This window comes from Odocoileus virginianus, chromosome 7, assembly GCF_023699985.2.
Source record: "Odocoileus virginianus isolate 20LAN1187 ecotype Illinois chromosome 7, Ovbor_1.2, whole genome shotgun sequence".
NCBI lineage: Eukaryota > Metazoa > Chordata > Mammalia > Artiodactyla > Cervidae > Odocoileus > Odocoileus virginianus.
In genome coordinates this window covers 61,471,984-61,490,518 of record NC_069680.1, presented here as the reverse complement: position 1 = coordinate 61,490,518, position 18,535 = coordinate 61,471,984, and the positions used below count along the sequence as shown (strand labels likewise).

The 18,535-nt window shown below is 54.9% G+C and overlaps 1 protein-coding gene across 1 annotated transcript in view; it reads right to left on the bottom strand.

Moving 5' to 3' along the window:
* Positions 1–18,535, bottom strand: part of CDH23 (cadherin related 23) — a 428,604-nt gene that overhangs the window by 169,462 nt on the left and 240,607 nt on the right. The window contains 2 exon segments of the mRNA XM_070470793.1: positions 11,476–11,634; positions 12,099–12,248. Coding sequence (XP_070326894.1) covers positions 11,476–11,634; positions 12,099–12,248 — 309 coding nt within the window.

Below are 18,535 nucleotides of genomic sequence, written 5' to 3'. Positions count from 1 at the left end.
AAGCTCACTCAGGGATGACAGAGCTCCAGCTTCTGGAGGACAGGCTGGGCTCACCTCTCTGGACTCTGGAGACAGCTGATTCCAGCAGGCTGGAGCTCAGCATGGGAATGGACACCTCATAGTGACAAGCAGCAAGTGGGAGGTAGACCCCAGGGCTTTGGAATCGGGCAGATCCAGGTTTGAATCCTGGCTTGGTCACTTGCTAGCTGGCTGACCCTGGACAGATTACTAAACCTCTCTGGGCCTCCGTTTCTTTCTTCTGGACAATGGGTCCAGGAAGAGGTATGTAACATGCTGTAAAGTGCTTGCCATTTATATACTAAGCTTACAGGACAGGCTCACCAGGTCTGTGATGATGAACAACAGTGTCCTTTCTTTTTTTTTTTTGGACAAAGGGCCAAAAGTCAGCAGCAGACAGAGCTGCTCCTGTCAAGAATGGGAATTCTGGAAGCACCAGTGAGAGAGGTGTGAGAGGCTTTATGGAAAACGAGGCTTTAGATCAATTTGCCAAAAATCAAGCAGTCGAGCGACTAAATGGCAGGAAACTGCTGGACCTTGAACAAGGTCTGGGACAATCCACTTAAGGGCCAAGCTGGGGGAGCCCTGGCTCTCCATCCGGACCCAGGCTCTAGCCAGTCACAAGCAGCACCCCTTGGCCTCCAACCACAGGCCCTGTCAAGGCTCCCTCCAGAAGGCCAGGGTAGCAGTGGGCAGCCAGCTGTGTTCTCTCTCTCTCTCCTTAGCGCCTGTCCTACCTCTCATTCCATCCCATTCCGGGTTTCACGGATTGATATTTAGATTAAAGAGATAAACACATCCAGAGGAGCACTGAGGCCTGACAGACAGAGGAACTTGGACCCGTCAATCACCATCAACCAGCTCAGCTTCCTCCCGGCGCCTGGCCCTGCTGACTGGAGATGAACGAAGAGCAGATTAAAGGGGCCCAGGAGTACAGCTTAGACACCCCCCCCCCCCCCCAAATGGGGGACGGTGTGTCAGTGAAGGCCTTCCAGGACAGCTTGGAAGCCGGACTAGGGTGACTACTATTTATGTGTGCGTGTGTGTGTGTGTGTGTGTGTGTGTGTGTGTCTAACCTCTCTTCCCCTCCCCAGGCTGCAGATAAAGAATTCAATTTTCTTTTAAACGGTGGGGAAATTGGAAGAGATTTTGTTCTGTTTAAGCACAGCTGGAGTTGCAGGTCTCTAGGGATTGGAGAACAATGAGATCAATTAAGATGCCTGCCGTGAGGGGGTGTCAGGAGGAGATGGGGAGAGCGTGCAGAGGTGGGGGAACAGGAGGAAGGGGAAGGGCAGCTGAGGGGACCCAGCTGCCAGGAAGTCCCGCCTCCGCTTTTTCCCGTGTTGACCTGCTCACCTCTGTTGGGTTTTGCTAAAGAACCTGGATGAGGTCTAACCTTTGGGTGGTGTTATCGCCCAGACTTGCTGATAATTCACATTGGCAATTTCTGTCACCAGCTCTATACAATGATAGAATCGACCTGAAACACTGCTATCAGAAACAGGGAGAGGCCAACTATCCTAGAGGGGCATGGATAACCTGGGACGCCTGGCACCAACCACTTGTTGTGCATAGGCACCAGACTACTATCTTTCCACGCATCATCTTACGACATTGCTGAGATGGGAATTATTCTCCCTGTTTCATAGAGGAGGAAACCCAAACCCAAGGACAGTAAGTAACCTGCCCAAAGCCAACCAGCTGGTGAGAAACAGGCAGGACTCCAGCCCAGGGCTGTGTGTTCATTTCAGTGTTTGTGAAGGTGCGCCTGGCAGCCAGGTGGGGTGAAGATGGGCGTGCCTTGCTGGGTCTGGGGCAGAGAACAGCGGGGCCTCTGTCCAGACCTGAGCATGGGCTGGGAGAGAAGGGAGCACAGAGGAAAGGTGCTCGAATCTTCCACCCCCCCCATTTCACTGCCACCTGGGTTGTTGGAGCTGTCGTCTCTCACCTGGTCACCCCACTTGCACCCTGGCAGACTCTCCCTCTCCTGCTGGCCTGCTCTCCACACAGCAGCCTCCGTGATTCATCTGCTCCCCTTCAGCGCAGTCACCCATCCTAGGGTGACCTCCTGACCTCCTCTGGTCTTCCTTCCTCCTCACGGAGTATTCACCTACACTAGGCTCTTGTCTCAAGAATCTCACCTGTGGCTCCCTCAGCCTAGGGCAGCTCTCTGTAGAATTCTCAACTCAGACTCCCCCTGCCATCCTTCAGAGCTCCATCCACTGTCGCCTTCTGTGAGAGGCCGGTCTTCCTTGACCACCTGGTGCAACAGGTAATGATGCCACAGCGGGGATTCCTCCCTTGCTGCCCCCGGCTATACCTTCCCCCATGGCACGTGTCCCTCTCTGACACACTCTGGATTTCCTTATTCTCCCTCCCCTGCACATACAGGGAGGTTGGTCTGTCTCGTTCACTGTTGTCATTTCAGGCCACTGATCAACAGTCATTGAATGAAGGTGTACGGTAGATGCATCTGGGGTGTGAAGAAGTATAGTAGATGTCCCTTTTCCCCCAGAGAGAGCAGAGTCCTGCTCTAGGGGGGGCAGTGGGGAGGCCTCTGCAGGGGAGAAACGGGCTCACAGGGCACCCGGCGCCATCAGTAGCAGCCCAGGCAGCAAGGTCAGCTGGAGCAGACCTGTCTGCAGAGGGAGGCTGAAGGGCGGGGCACATTTCAGCCTTGACCTTGTAATCACATGCCCTGATTAGGACAAGGAGGCCTAAGCGACCCCTGAATCTGGTGGCCATTGCAGCCCCTGGACCCCTGCCTTTGTTCCTGGGCTGTGGCCTGCACCCCAGACCCCGCCTGATCTAGGAAGGATAATCAGAGGGCATCCAGTTTACCCCCTCCTTGGAGTGAGCAGGAAGCCAAGGCCCAGAGAAGGAATGAGACTGGCCCAGGGTCACAGGGCAAGTCAGGGTCTAGAGCCCAGGCGTCAAGGCTCCCTGTCCAGCAGTGTTCCCCCAGTGCCTATCGCCAGAGCGGGTGTTAGGGAGCCTGGCACAAGTAGTGAAACAGAAGTTACAAGGCTTCGGATTCGGACAGACACCTCTGCCCTTGACTTGTTGGGTGAACGTGGGTGTATAATCTCCCCTTCCCATGCCTCAGTTTCCCTCATGAGACTGCTGCCTCCATTCCTCCTTCAAAGCTGCCACCCTAGACACTCCAGGCCACAGGAGTCCAACCTACTCTGTGCCACACATGCCAGGGAGGGGGGCACCCGGACAGAGAGAACCTGCCTTAGGAAGTTCTCTGTGGAGTGGGCAGGAGAGGCCATTAACAATGCTGCCCCAACAGAAATGGCGAGGACAGCCCGGGAAAGCGAGGTGCCGGCACAGAGGGGAGCTGGAGAGGAGGGGGTGGGCCTGTGCCCCTTACAGAGGGAGGTGGCTTCTCATGGGGAGGCTGCCATTAGCAGAGCTGCCTCTTAGGGTTGCCAGGCATTTGATGGTCTCAGACTGGAGGGAGGGAAAGTCAGGTGCAGGAGGGGTGTGAGGACATGCAGGGAGGCTAGAGGCTCTGGGCAGGCAGCAGAGAAGGGGTGCGAGGGATGTAGTGGGGCCGAGGGTTGGAAAGCGGCTCAGGGCTGGGGTGCGGGGGCCTCGAATGCTGACCCAGGCCTAGAGCACTGGAAATTTATGAGCCAGGGAGTACCAGGGGTTACTCTCTTTTCTCTCCCTTCCGCTGTTGGTGGAGAGCTCTTCCAGGCTGAAGATGAGATTGGAAGGGTTCCTATTTGTGTTCTTCTGCTTGTGTTTGTGCAGGGCTTCCCTTCCCTGGAGGCTCAGATGGTAAAGAATCTGCCTGCAATATGGGAGACCTGGGTTTAATCCCTGGGCCAGGAAGATACCTTGGAAGAAGGCATGGCAACCTACTCCAGGATTCTTGCCTGGAGAATCCCCATGGACAGAGGAGCCTGGTGGGCTACAGTCCATGGGGTCACAAAGAGTCAGACATGACTGAGTGACCTACCTTCCTTCCTTCCTTTCTGGAGGAGGAGTGGGAACTGGTTCTCCTCTAGCGCCATGCTCATGTGCAGTATTTCAGGAAAGGGGCGCTGACTTGGAGTGAGCTCTGAGGGGGTCTAAGACACCTTCGCTTGTGCAAATTCTATGACGTTATTCCCTCTGATGGCTGGGGAGGGACTATGGCTCCTCTTCTTAAGTGTGAACCTGCCTTGATGACTCACTGTAACCAACAACATTCAGCAGAAATGATGTGGGGTGACCTCTAGGCTAGGTCACAAAAAGCCACGTGGCTTCCACCTTGTTCTCTTGAGACACTCACTCCCTGGAGTCCTCTTCTGGGAGGCTCCCACTATAGGCCATGTCTGAGATGCCTGGGCCACGTGGATAGACCACAGCCAGGAGCTCGGAACACAGTGTCCGGTTGAACCAGTACTTCAGCCAGAGCAGCCCAGGCACTGGACAGAGGGAGGAGTCACCCCCAGACCTGGAGGGGCAGAGAAGGGTTCCCCTGCTGCCCTGTCCACATTCCTGATCCACTGGATCCATGAAAGTAAGAAAACGGTCACTGCTTTTTGTGGCCAAATGTGGGATGGTTTTTTATGCAGCCTTTGGAACAGAAACAAGCTTGGTGGGCCCCTGCTTGGAGCACGGCACATGGCAAGTGATTACTGAGGCAGTGCTGATGGGATGTGGGAACAGACAAAAACAACAGACCACCATGGAGCTCCTTTGGGCACAGAGCTGTAGAGTTCCTGTAGCCGGGACAGGCTACACAATCTGCATAATTTCCTAATGCAAAATGAAAACACAAGGCCTCTTGTTCAAAACTGAACAATTTCAAGATGGTGACCGCAGAGCATCAAACCGAGGGTGGGGCTCTCCTAATTCCAGCTTCCCAAGCAGACGCCCAGTCTGCATTCACAAGAAGCTTGTCCTCCTGTCTCACCTGCTGCAGGCGTCTCTGAGTCTTAGCCCTCCTCCTGCATCCTCATGTAACCTCTGTCTTCTGTTCCCCAACACTGGGGTCTGAGTGTCAGAGTCCAGGGTAGCACACAGGCAAGAACCAGCCAGTGTGTCCACTGAGAGGACCCACTGTCCAGGGGAGTCGGAGCCAAGGACAGAGAACCCAGGACCCAGGTTTAAGCAAGTGATTCATGGCAGTGATTCCTCAGTGTTCTCTGAAGCTCCACTGAGCCCCGCATTCTATGGTGGATAAGAACACAAGCAACAGTGCTAGCCATTACAGCTCCCAGCCCCTCAGAGCTTTCTGGGGGTAAGTGATCTAAATGCACCTCTTTTCATCCTGGCAGATACTACTTCTATCATCCCCACAGCAAATTCTGGGGATTAGAGATTGGACACTGCCAGGCATCTGTCAGGGTCACAGAGATGACAAGGGTGGGGCACAATTTCAACCTGGGTCTCTCTGGTTTCCAGGTTTTGCTCCTAAGGTTCCCTCCTAAAGGCACTGATGCAGCTGGGAGGCATCTCCCCCACTTGCAGAGTAGCAAGTCCTTCTGCGAGGGGCCAGGGGGACCAGGGAGCACCACTTGAGCCGAGGCAGGGGACTGGCCTTTCCAGACCGCCTTGCAGGGCCATCAAGTTCCAAGCACCTGGGGTGAGGCCCATGTTAAATTCCTTGGATTTAGCAACATGGGAGGGGGTGTGCCCTGAGCCTGCAGGCATCACAGAGCTAGGGAAGAGGCCCCACAGCCTGACAGCTGGTGAAGAGGCATGCTGCATTTCAATTCTTCCAGAACGGAGGCTGGCCTTTACCAGGGTCCGCCTGGGGCAGTGACATCACATCAGCTTTCCCTTTTGGTGTCAGTGATGCTCACTATGGGCAGGGGAGGAGGAGAAGGGGACCAACAGCAGCAGGGCTGCCTCTGTTGATGCTGCTGGGGATGGAGGCCAGGCTGGACAACAAGGAAAAACTGGTGAGCTCCAGGAGTGGGGAAGTGACCACTTTGGAATCATCAGCAAACTTCCAGATGGGGGCTGACAGGGAGGCAAGGGAGGGACAGGCAAGGGAGCTCTAGAGAACAGTGGGTGGGTGAGGGATCCCCGAAGGATAGGAACAGGTCTATGTTGCCAGGAGTGAAACTAGACAGCAAAAATCAACCCTTCCTCTCAGGCACAGTGAGCTGGAATTAAGCCTCATGGAACCAGAAGGCCCTGAAGCAGCACCGGCCCCACCATCTTGCTTTATAACGAGGACACTGGGGCCCCAGGGGCTCAAGGATGTGCCCAGGTTACACGGCTCCCCTGGGGCAGAGCCATGACTCTGAGTCTTGGTGCCATCAGCTCAGCCAGGAGGCCAGCATGACTTGCTGACATTTTCTGAGTGTTCCCAGCCAAGCTCAGCGCCGAGCATCTTCACCCACCATTCTACCAAACTGTCACAACACTCCTGGGTAGGATCCTGTCAGGGTACCTCCCCAGGTAGCAGGGGAAGAAACAGGTCCATCTTGGCAGAGCTGGGCTTACACACAGGCTGAAGGGCGTCTAGATGGGGCCCTTGAAGGCCAGTGACAGTAAGAACTACAATTTAGGTCTGTAAAGCCTTAACTATTTCATCCATCCCACTCTGCTGAAGCCTCCCAGCAACCTAGGCAATACAGGCAGACACGACTTTCTTCACCACATCCCAGAGAAGGAGTGACTGGTCCACAACAGAACAGGATTCAAGGACCTGCCTGAGATGGAACCAGCCTCCCAAGGATGGGCTGGAAGAGAGCCAGGAGGGTTTGGCACTCCCCCCCCCCCCCCCCCCCGCCCCGGGTTAAGCAGGCTGAGCTGGTTCTGGGCCGCACCTGCCCCATTAGGGCTCTTATGTACCTCTCCTTCTTGCATTGCTTCATGCCCAGGGAAGAATCCTGTCTTGTCCAACAGTCCATCCTCTGCCCATCTCTGTTGAGCACCCCCTATCCCTGGAGCAGGGAAGGAAGTGGGGTGAGACCTGCCCTTCTGGCTGCTGCTCCTCCTCAGTGTTAGTAAATCTGGGGACACAAGCTCCACACTACAGGAGGCCAGACTGGCTCCCTGCACATCTCAGGAGAAACTTCTGCCAGCTGTTTCCCAAATGCCGGCCACGGGCCCCCAGGATGGAATAGGTAAGAGAATGTGAATGGATGAACACAAGACTTCTCCACTATCAGAACAGCAGTCCAGTGGCTGCATTTGGGGTGGGCACAACCCAGGAGGAAGACAGGCTGCTGAAACTCCCCCACCCCTCACTCCCTCCTCAGAGGAGCAGCACTCCACCTCCTTATACATCACACACCCCTCACTGCATTCTAGCCACAGGGCCTTTGCACATGCTACTCCTTTTTACTCCAATGTGCCTCCTTCCCTTTGCTCACCTATTAATGCCTACTCAATTGCTACTTCCTCAGGGAAGCCTTCCCCGAGCCCAGTCAAGGTCAGGTGCCCTGTTACAGATCTTCACAACTTCCTGATCTCTCTACACAGCAAGTAATACTTAATGCAAAGATTCATTTCTTAGCACTAGCATCAGGCCTTCCCAAGAGACTACAGACTTCATGAGGGCAAGACTCACATCACCATTGAAGTCTCAGGGCCATGTGCCTGACACAGTAGTAGGGACTCAAAAAACATTTGTTCCATGCATGCTTAGATTGCGCTCTTAGTGTCCAGCCGCACCCACGTACCCCACCAGAACCCAGGTACCCATCAGCAAGGCTACAGGGCTGCCCAAAGCCCAGAAGAATCCTAGGAAGAAACCCCATAGTCTTTCTACTCAAGTCCTATTATTATTAGGTCAGGAAGTGGGATAGGAAGGTGAGAATCAGAGCAGCCTGGGGATATGAGAGGGGAAGAAACCACACAACCTAGAGGATGGGGAGCCACCAGCTTCATACACACATGTGCTATATACATGTATATGAGAGCATGTAGCCACAAACACACTAACAGGCACAGACACAAGGGCATGCCTGTGTGCATGCACACCCCCCCCCACACACAAGCAAACATATACAGTGAATGTGCCGCTACACAGCCCTTCCCTCTGTGGTCACCCTTCAGAGTGGGGCTCAAGGTGAAGCCTGTGATCACTACATTCCTGCCCTTTCCCCTCCACCAGTAGAAACTCATTTTTCTAGAACTGGGGGCTGTAAGGGTCTCAAAACCTGGGGTGAGGGAGGTTCAGGGAGCAGGGAGGTGAGAAGAGATGCCATCCCAGCTAGGATGCCCAGCTTGGAGGTAACGGCCCCCTCCTGCTCTGCCTTCCCCCTGGTCAGGGGATGAGCTACAGAAAAGGTACCCTGCCACAGCGGGGTCAGAGAGGCCCCTTGCAGCAGGCTCTGCCCTGGCCTTCAGTGCAAATTAAAACATTTTCCTTTTCTTCATAGTTTTTTTTTTTTTTCCTGACATAGCTGCCCATGAAACATTTTAATAACATCCCAGAAAAGGTCAAGGAGAAGGAATTTCACAGTATCTGAGCAGGAGGCTATAACTTCAGCCCCTCCTGGAGCAAAGCAGGTGGAGAGACTGGGCTGACACTGGATGGGAGGGAAGAAGGGCAGGGTGGGAGAAGCCAGGGCAGTAGGTGTGACAGGTGTGACCACAGAACTTGCCACCTGCTAGAAGCTTTGGAAGTACCTTGGCAGGGGGCAGTGGGAGATGAGAGTGAGTTGGGGGTCACCAGGGGATGCTTTCACATCTGTCATTCACACCTACTGACGGCAGCCTTGGTGGGGGGAATCATGCCCATTTTGCAGATGGGAAATGAAGGCTCTCAGAGGTGATATGGGTAGAGGAGGATGCAGTGAAGGCAGGGAGGCAGGCCCATGGTTTCACTTTGGGACCTAAGCTCCTTCAGACATAGAGCCTTGCTGCTAGAGCTTATCACGGGGTGAAACAGCCCCCTCACAGCTGCACAATTCCACAGACCCTGGGGCTGGGGCTGTGACAGAAGGTGCGAAGGCCTTGACAGACACACTCAGGAACTAGAGGCAGCCCAGATGAGCCAGTCCTGAGTGGGGACTCTCAGGCAGCCACAGAGGCTGAACACATCTGCTAAACATCCAGAGAGAGACTGGAAAAGGGGTCATGGGCAGTGGGCAAGGGGTCCATGCAGGCCCAGGAACTGCTCCAGTGCTTGAGGACACCCAGTGTGAGAACCTACTCTCCAGTGCCAACCTTGGATGGAACTGGGCTTCACACATAGTCCTTGGCACCTGCAGCTGGGCATCAGCCAAGAGGTGTGCCATTCTATACCTCACATCCCACCCCTGCCCCCTAGGCTCCCTCAACCCTTGCCAGGGACACGGGAATGGGGACTGAAAAGCAAGACCCTTCTTCTCCAGCAAGAGTGACAGGAAGGAATCCTTAGTCACCTGCCAAGCCTGGGCCTTATATCTGAATTTTTTTCGTATAAGCTTTTTATTGAAGTATAATACTCAGAAAAGTACACAAGTCATAGGTGTAGTCTTATGAATTTTCAAAGGGCACACCCCATGTGACTGGCACCCAGATGAAGAATCAAAACACCCTATGACATCAGAACTTTCCCCTGAACATCCTATGACATCAGAACTGCCCCATATAAAGATAAGCACTATGCTGACCCCTTTTTCTACAGATCAATTTTGCATCTCTTTTACACTTAGGGAATCATACAAAAAGTATTCTTTCATGTAGAGCTTCCCCCCCTTGCAGTATTATATTTTTGTGAGGTACATCTATGTTCAGTGTGGCTACAGCTTGTTCATTCTCCTTGTTGGACAGTATATCCATATGGCCCCAAGCCCTGTGAGAGACAGGATGCTTGGTGCCCTTCACCCTGACATTGGAAAGTGGCTGGGGGTATGAAGAGGATTTCTTTGGGTCCAGAAGGCCAGAGCCCTGGTCTTGCTCTCTGGTGGGGCCCCTAGAGGCTGCAGGAGGGCCCATCGGGCCTCAAGCACCAGGTAACTGATTGCAAGGAGCAACGTGGTGAAAGCCGGCAGAGCCATGGGCTGGGGAAGCAGGCAGGAAGAAAACAGCCGCAGCAGACTCACTGTGTCTGACGGCCTGCCTAGCTAAACATCTGTTTGAAAAATTAATAACTGTCAGATGGGAAGGACCTGGGGGCTGAAAACAGTTTCACACCATCTGTCTGTAGAGTAAACACACTTTGGAGTAGGGGGTCTAGGATCGACAGGCAATGTCTGTACCTGGAGTGAGAATGCAGCGAGAAGGGCAAGGATTTTGGGGGCCTCAGTGGGCAGGGAGGGGCAGCAGCAGGTTAAACTCTCTGTTTTATTGAGCACCTACTAAGGGCAAACCCCTGTGCCTATGTAGCACACATCTGCCACTGATCTGCTCAGCAACCCTCTTTGTTCTGATAACAGAGGCTGCTGTAGAATAGCCCCTGGCCCATTCTCAGCCCATGTAATTTGAAATGGGGCTGACCCACGCCCTGACTCCACTAGGGGGAGCATGACCCATCTCTGCTGCTGCTAAGTCACTTCAGTCTGACTCTGTGCTACCCCATAGACGGCAGCCCACCAGGCTCCCCCGTCCCTGGGATTCTCCAGGCAAGAACACTGAAGTGGGTTGCCATTTCCTTCTCCAATGCATGAAAGTGAAAAGGGAAAGTGAAGTCGCTCAGTCGTGTTTGACTCCTAGCGACCCCATGGACTGCAGCCTACCAGGCGCCTCCGTCCATGGGATTTTCCAGGCAAGAGGATTGGAATGGGTTGCCATTGCCTTCTCCGGTATATCAGAATTATGATGGCCCAGTAAGCTGGGTCAATGAGAATCAGTTCTGGGAGTTTTGTTTAAACTATTGAAAAAGAACACTTCTTTTCCCCCACTGGGGTTGATAAATTGGTGAGAAGTGAGCCTAGGGGTGCTGGTGTGCCTCTCTGCCAATACAAAAAAGGAGAGGCTGGTGCTGAAGTCAGATTCCTGCTCAACCTAGTGCCTGGATACAGCCATGCCTGAAATCACTTACACTTCCGAGTTACAAGAGCCAATACTCTTTTTGTTTGTTTGAACCACTTAAAGGTTTCTGTCCCTTGCGACTACAAGTCCTGACTATTACAAATGGACACTGGGAGGGTCCCCTGTCAAGGTCTTAGCAAAGACAGCTGGGGAGGTCCAGGAGCCCATTCTTCTGTGGTGCCCACGCTCAGAGAGAGAGGACTGCCCTCCTGAGAGATGGCTGGCACCTGCCCCCATTAGAATGTAGGTCCAGGGCTCTTGGCCCACTCAAGCTCACCATCTCTCAGGGACAAGGCAGAAAACTAACCCTGGGCCCAACTTCATCTTTTCCCAGGTGGTGCCTTTTCCACATTGCTTCCCTGGCCAAGGAAGCCTCACCATGAAGAAACCAGATGCTCTAATACACCAACACCACAACCTCTGAGGGCTTGGGGGTACCCCTTCCCCGAAATGCCCACACTCCTTGAGCGAAATCCCTCTGGGTGCCTCCCGATGGTTTACCCCAGAGCTCAGTTGCCCTTCAAGGGAGAGGGGACTCACCAGGACTGTTAGCACTGAGGTCCCCACAGTGACATTCTCGTACAAGCTGACATTGTACAGTGGCTGGCTGAAGATGGGCCGGTTGTCATTTTCATTGATGAGGGTGATCTTCACCTTGGCATAGCCCACATGGTCAGGCACACTCTCATTGGCAAAGAGCTGAGTGTGCAGAGTAAGGAACCAGTGAGTACTTTTATGCTCCTGGAGCCCTTGTTCCCATAAGTTCCCCTGGGGCCTGCACCCATCCCAACCCAGAGCACCTGTCTGAGTCACTACCCATCCCTATGTGTGCTCCTGGGAATCCCTCCATCAGTGCTCATAGGGTCAGGGTGGTCACGGAATCTGCTGGGGGGCAGGGGCTAATAGGGGCTGGACTGGCTCTTGATGGGCTTCTGAGACTGTGATGGTACCTAATAAAATTCCACTCAATTCTTGGACATTTCCTCACCCTCCTTGGAAAGGGGAGGCCCAGGCCAGCCCCTGCCATAGCTCGGTGGGCTTCTCTAGGTCAGATCCACAATGGAAGAATGGGGAGAGGTAGCAGGAGAGATTTAAGGGGATGGTGCTGCCCCCTTGCCCCCCTGAAGTCCCCCTCTTAGCCAAGGAGAGGTGAGGGGACTTACATCAAAGTCGTAGCGGTCCACAGTCTCATAGTCCAAGGGGATTGCCACTCGGATGCGAATATCTGCCTTCCCTTGGACGGAGGTGGGGGAGATGATGAAGTGGTGGGAGTTGTTCCCCACCAGGTACACCTCGAACATGCTGTTCAGGCCCTGGGTCAGAAGAGAGAAGAAACCAGTCAGAACGCAAGAAGCCAAGGCCCAGAGCATGGCTGGAGGGGCAGGGCAGCAGGGGTAGGAGAGGCAGATGAGGTGCTAGGGCTGAAGCAGGACTTGTCAACCCCCCACCCCAAAGTGGTCTGGCCTCCCATGCATGATTCTGGCTTGGCTCCCTGGCCTTCCTGCCCATGTCCAGGCCTTCCAGAAATTTCCTTCCGTTGTTTTTGCCTTTATCAGCCCACCAGATGCTCACAACATCCCCTTTGGGTGGTTTGGTTCATTTTCCATCTCCCACTCCCTCTTCTGTTCCAGTGACACTAACTGGGGGAAGTATCTGCAAGACCCAGCAGGGAGATGGTGGAAAGAAAAGGAAAGAGGGCCAGAAGGGAGTGGAGGGGGATGAAGCAAGTAAGCGTTCAGGGTCAACTTGGACCAGAGAAGGCATGAGGGCTGGAGCAGGACACTGCTTTTCCTACGGCCTTCTTCTGGATCATGTCAATCAAGGGAAACACTGCCTTCCTTACATGTGGAGTAGGAGCCACCCAGATGGCGGAGTGTCAAAGTGAACCCCTGTATGTCCCTCTCTGTGGCCAGCCATGGTGGCTGGGAGGACACAGGATCCCAAATAGTGCAGAGCTGCCGTGCCCTTCACTGGTTCTGCCAGAACCCAGCAGCCTGAGGCCATGGTTTCAGGCGAGGTAGCCTCGCTCTAGGTCAGGTGTTTCTGATCACTCCAATCAGGGCCAGAGCTCAGGGGGCCCTCAGACACCACCTGGCTCGTCCTCACACAGGACGTGGGACATCTCCATGCTACCCACACCCCAAATCAGGGGGAGGAGCCACTACTGAAGGCGGGAGACAGGGCTGACTGACTCCCTGGAGACTGGCTTCCTCTGAAAGTGATCCAGGCTCCTGCATGCGGGGAACTAACCCCCAGACTAGCCCCCCCACCTCAAACCTCAGCAGGGGGCCTGTGGTTTGGAAACAGTCAAGAGCCTCTCTCCACCTCTGAGGAGAAGCCCAGTGGGTTACTGAGCTAGCCTCTCAGCCCCAGAAGGATGCCTCCTCCTTCTCAGCCTGCATGACCCTCCCTGGCCCAGTGTCCAGCACAGCCCCTCTGAGAAACGGGGCTGGCAGGGAGGCACGCTCCTTTTCTTGGCTGCCCAGGGATATGTCTGTCGAGGGGCTTCCTTCCAGAACTTGTTTCTGTTGAAAGAGAGGCATCCAGGCAGCCTGGAAGCCTTTACACAGTCAGAGAGGGAAGGATGGTCCCAGTAAGGCTAGAAAGGACCCCCTCAGCAAAGCCTGATGCCCCCAGAGCTGTCCCTTAGGTACTCAGATACATTTGTGCAATGAATACATTTTAACATTTACCCCAGGTCTCTTGAGTGTTTCCTACTTACAACTACAAACTGGTGAAATAAAGGCACTGCCAATTTTGGGGTCCAGGCAAGCAGCGGGCCCTCCAGGGCCCCCAGGAAGGGCTCCCATAAATTGTGCGAGCAGTGCTCTCCTGGCCCTGTTGGGCTGTGGAGTTTCCTAGGCTCCCTGGTGTAGAATCTATCCGTCAGATGGAGGGGGCCAATTAAATGCCCGAAGGGGCGCTAATAGCCAAAGCCAGCGGACTGTGACAGCTCTGAGCAGCTGACATCGTCGATACCTTTTCCTCCCATGGACCTTGGCCCCGAGAGGGTGGGGCTTCCTTAGCTGTGCCCGCAGCAGGTGGAGCACCCCCCGCCCCAATGCCCACCATGCCGCCCAGCCTCTGCCCTTCCCAGGCTCACTTACCAGGTTCTATCAGTGGGAGTCGGTCAGTCAAAGGGTATGGAGACAGAGAAGGAGCCGGAAAGGTACCGAGAGGAGGAAGGAATCAGAGAGAACGTGGTGAGGTCCGAGGTCAGAGTAAGGGAGAGGGGCTGAGATGGATTCCGGGGGGCACACCTGCTCCAGAGGAAAGGCCCCCTCTGCAACTGATGGGCCACGGCCTCTGGGGGTGCCAAGGAGGGGTGGGTGTGTGTGGGGTGTGCACCCAGGTACTGGGGTGTGGGGAGGTCAGTGCAGCCCCACACCCGGGGAGGGGGGACACAAAGGAAGATGGCACAAAGTTGGGAGGGGGCTGGGCTACTGTCTCCCTGAGCTCCCTCCTTCCTCACCGAGAAGGAAGTGGGGGTGCTGCAAGGTTGGGAGAGGAGGGGCCATGTCCCTCTGTCCTACTCCCAGGAGCCTGGACAGAACCCCTGGAGGAAACCATCCCAAGCATACAGAAAATGTCCACAAGGATAATAGACGTGGGAAGACTTCACATAGTTCAAAAGTGTAAAGGGCACACGACCGACACCCTGTCCCCGCCACTGGAGAGTCCTCCCCAGAGATGACCACATCCCGATCTTTAGTATCTTTCCCCAGGAAATCCATGCGCATATAAGCACTGTGATCTCTGGCTTGCCTCTTCCACACACACAGTAGCGTGCTTCCGCTTAAAACCATGTTCTGAAGCTTGATCCACAAGTGTACAAAAAGCTGACAATACCAACAACAACCACACAGCACATGTTCACTGGACACCAGTGAACTCTGCCAGAATGACCAAGGAACAACCCTCTGTAGTCACAGCGGGACGTGGGAGCCCGAGGCGCAGCCCAGCCCTGGGGCAGTGCAAAGCCACGTCAGAGCAGGCGCACTGCACCGTAGGTGCTCAGGCGCCAGGGGGCTTCAGCAGCTTCTCCTCACCCGTTACTCTGTGCGAGCTTCTTCCTGAGGGCCACATGATGGGCATGAAGGAACACTGGAGCTTGGGAATGCCTCCAGAAGAAATGGAACTCACAGAAGTGGGCAAGCAGCAGAGTGAGAATAAGAAGAGCCCGGCGCCCAGGCCGGGGTGCTTTCCAGACCAAGGGAAGCAGAGTTGGGGCCTGATGTGGGCGTCCCCCAAATGCATCTCCTTGGGTGTAGAGGGGTACGTACTAGAATTTCAGCCAGCAGTATGAGTGGACTGAGCAAACTGAGATGGCACTGCTGAGCGCTCCAGGGCCGAATCTAAGGGAACGCCAGCGGAAGTGGCTGCCCTGAGAGGGGTTGTCTTAGGAATGAAGGGAAAATGGATTCCACGTGGAGAAAGTGGCTTTAAACACGAAGTTCTTGGGCCTCTGTGTATTAGAATCACCTGGGGGCTTGGTAAAGTACAGATTGCTGTCCCCCCTCCTCCAGGAATATCTGATTCAGTAGGTCTGGGGCGGGGGTGGCTGTGGGGTGGGGTGGAGGTAGGGGGAGGGTCGTGAATTTGCATTTCTTACAAGTTCCAGGTGATGCTCACGCTGCTGCTGCTGGTCTGAGCCCACCATTTGAGAACGACTGGTCTAAACAAAGGTGTGGAGAGGGGAATGAATACTTAATAATGAGGCAGACAAGCGAGCTGACTGCAAAGGGTTCACGTCCGGAAACTGGGGAGGCTGTTGGGGTATCAGGAGGTTGTGTCTCTCCTGGAGGCCCACTGCACGGACCATCTGGAGGGCTCTGGCCTTGCGTCCATGCACAGTGGGGACACCAGGGCTAAAAAAGGAAGATGAACTTGGTGGCCATGTGCAAATCACACCCGGGCAGCCGTCCTTACCTGGCTGCACGTCAGAACTGCCAGTGGAGCTAGAGAAGAAACACAGACGCCCAGCGCCACTGAGTCAGACTCTCTCAGGGGTGGGGCCCAGGAAGCTGCATTTTTTGATGGTCTTTAGGGAACCAGGCTGCACAGTCAGGGAGGACCTCAGGCATGACAGGGAGGGCGGCCTGGAGCACCCGCAGGGATCCAGAAGGGCGAGCAGGGCAGCGTGGAGTGGTAGTTGCCTACCAGCCACACATCAAAACCGCTGGGGGAGATTTAAAGTACCCCCATGGCTAGGCTGCACTCCTGACCAAGGAAATCAGACTTGGGCTGAAGGAGATGAGACATCAGGGTCTTGTCCTGTGCTCAGGTTACTCACTCCAACGTGCACCCAAGGGTGAGAACTACTCAGAGAGAGCAGTGGTTCTCCAGGTGCGCTGCGGGAACCAGTGGCATCACCTAGAAACTTGTCAGAAATGCACAATCTGGGGTCACGCTCAGAAACTCTGGGGGTGGGGCCTAGCACTATTTTAGCAGGCTCTCCAGGGGTTCTGATACACACTGATGTTTGAGAATCAGCTGAACAGAGCAAGGCTGGTGGCGGGGTGCAGAGCAAGTCAGAACAGTGAGAAGACTGACCAGCGAGATGTGGTGGATGAGAGGCTGGAGAGAAGATGGAGTGGGGCTGAGACCACGGCGCACAGACAGAGGGGCCTAGGGGACACCTGGAGGGTGGTGCTGAGCGCAGTGCAGATTCAGAGTGAGCACCTGACTGGGTTTCCTGCTCCCATCCCCCAGGCTTCCTGGCCTCTTCAGGTGAGATCTCTCCCCTTCCCTTGATCTGCCACCAGGGGCTGGAAGTGCACTAGGTTTGATCCTGCAGCTGTCAGGACCGCTCATATGGCTGTCCTGAGACCCCAGGACTCCTCTGGCTAAATTCTCACAAATGCTCAGCCTGCCCCTTCCAGAATCTGCCAAGAGGGACTTGGCTTGTGACTCTCAGCCCCTTGGGATGTGTATATGGGATTCTTACCTGGTTCACTAAGTAGGTGAAAAGTGGGTGCAAACCCCACATGAATTGCAGCCCTTGGCCCAGAGCCTGCAAGAACAGCTACTTCCATATACCAAGCCCCAACCATGTGCTTCCCATACCTTAACCAGAATCTTCACAACATCTCACTGACATCAGCATCGGTCCACCCCTTTTTACAGAGAGGGAAACTGAAGCCAGAGAGGGTAACTTGTTCAAGATGCACAGCTTGGGTCAGCACTGACTCAAAGAGTCTAGGCCCCTCCCCACCTTGCTCTCCTGCATATCACTCCCTCTCCAGAACACTGTCCTCATGGGTGCAAAGAATTGGCATCAGATGGCACTGGAGAACCCTTCCTGTATTCACTAAATGTCAGGAGTGAGGCCCAAGGGGCAAACCACACCTCTCCCAAGATGAGGGAGAAGGTGGAGGGGAGGGAAGTCAGACGGCAGAGGGTATGCCCGCTCCTCCCAGTCCTGGCTGGGTCTCCTCCACGCCCTTGCTCCTTGCTTGCTGCCAGGCTACTTGATGAGGCAGGGAAGGAGGGAGGTGGGGAGAGGCAAGAGGCCCTCTTGGAGCTGTCGAGGGGCAATTTTGTTGGGAGGGAAGATAAAGAGAAACATCAAAAGGAGTCCCAGTGTGTGTGGAGAGGAGCCCGGTGGATTAAATTCTTTTCCAGCTGGGAGAGGCGATGAGAAGGCTGATAGCCGGCAGCCGCGGGTCCCAGAGCCGAGCTGCAGCGCCTGCCCTCCCCGCACCAGGCTGGGGAGCCGCCTGGCTGCCCGTGGGGCTGCGACAGTTCGGCTTTATTTATTTATTGGAGGGAGAAGGACGCATGAAATCACTCCTCACTCCCCCAACCCCGTGCAGCAAGCTATGATTTGCTTTGCTCTTGGTGACTGAAGTCTTGCCACCCCCCGTGGAGGGCAGCACGCCAGCCCCTGGTCCAAGTTATCAGCTGCTGCCAGAAGGGGCTGCCTCCCCCTGCCTAACCACCCCGACCTTCCCCCTGCCTCCTGGAAGTGGAGGGCTGGCCTTGAGAGCGGTCAGAGCAGACACTGCCCAGCAAGGACGCCCTCGCCTCACCTCTTTGCAGCTACCACAGCTAACATTGGCTCCATGATGGACCCAGCGTTGTTTTCAACTATGTATTGAGAGTTTATTGCCAACTATTAGCTCACTGAGTATTCACAACAACCTTGGCAGAGGCTGGGGTGGGATTCACACTGGCTGACAGCTGCCATATGCAGGGCCCTTCCCTCCTCCTGGGGAGCAGATTCTGCCCTGTCAGGCCACTATGACTGCTTGGGGCTGTCCTGTGTGCTCTCGGAACCTGCACCTGACTTCTCTCTGGATGTGGCTTCCCGCAGTCATCCCCTGGTACTTCCCTCGACAGGTGACCCTGTGCCCCAAAGGAGGAAGGCCTGACCTAGCCCCCAGGTTCCTTCATCCCTCCGACTCTTGCTGGGTTCTCCCCATCCTGAGGCACTTCCCTGCTGATGGTGGCACCAGTTTGCCCCTTGGACATGCTCATCTCCCTCTGCTGTTGGTCAGGGTTGTAGCCGGGCTGGTGATCCAGTGGTATAATGTAGTGGGGAGAAGGGTTCAGAGTTGGGAAAACAGGCTCTGTTGCTTGCTAGCTATGTGACCTTCTA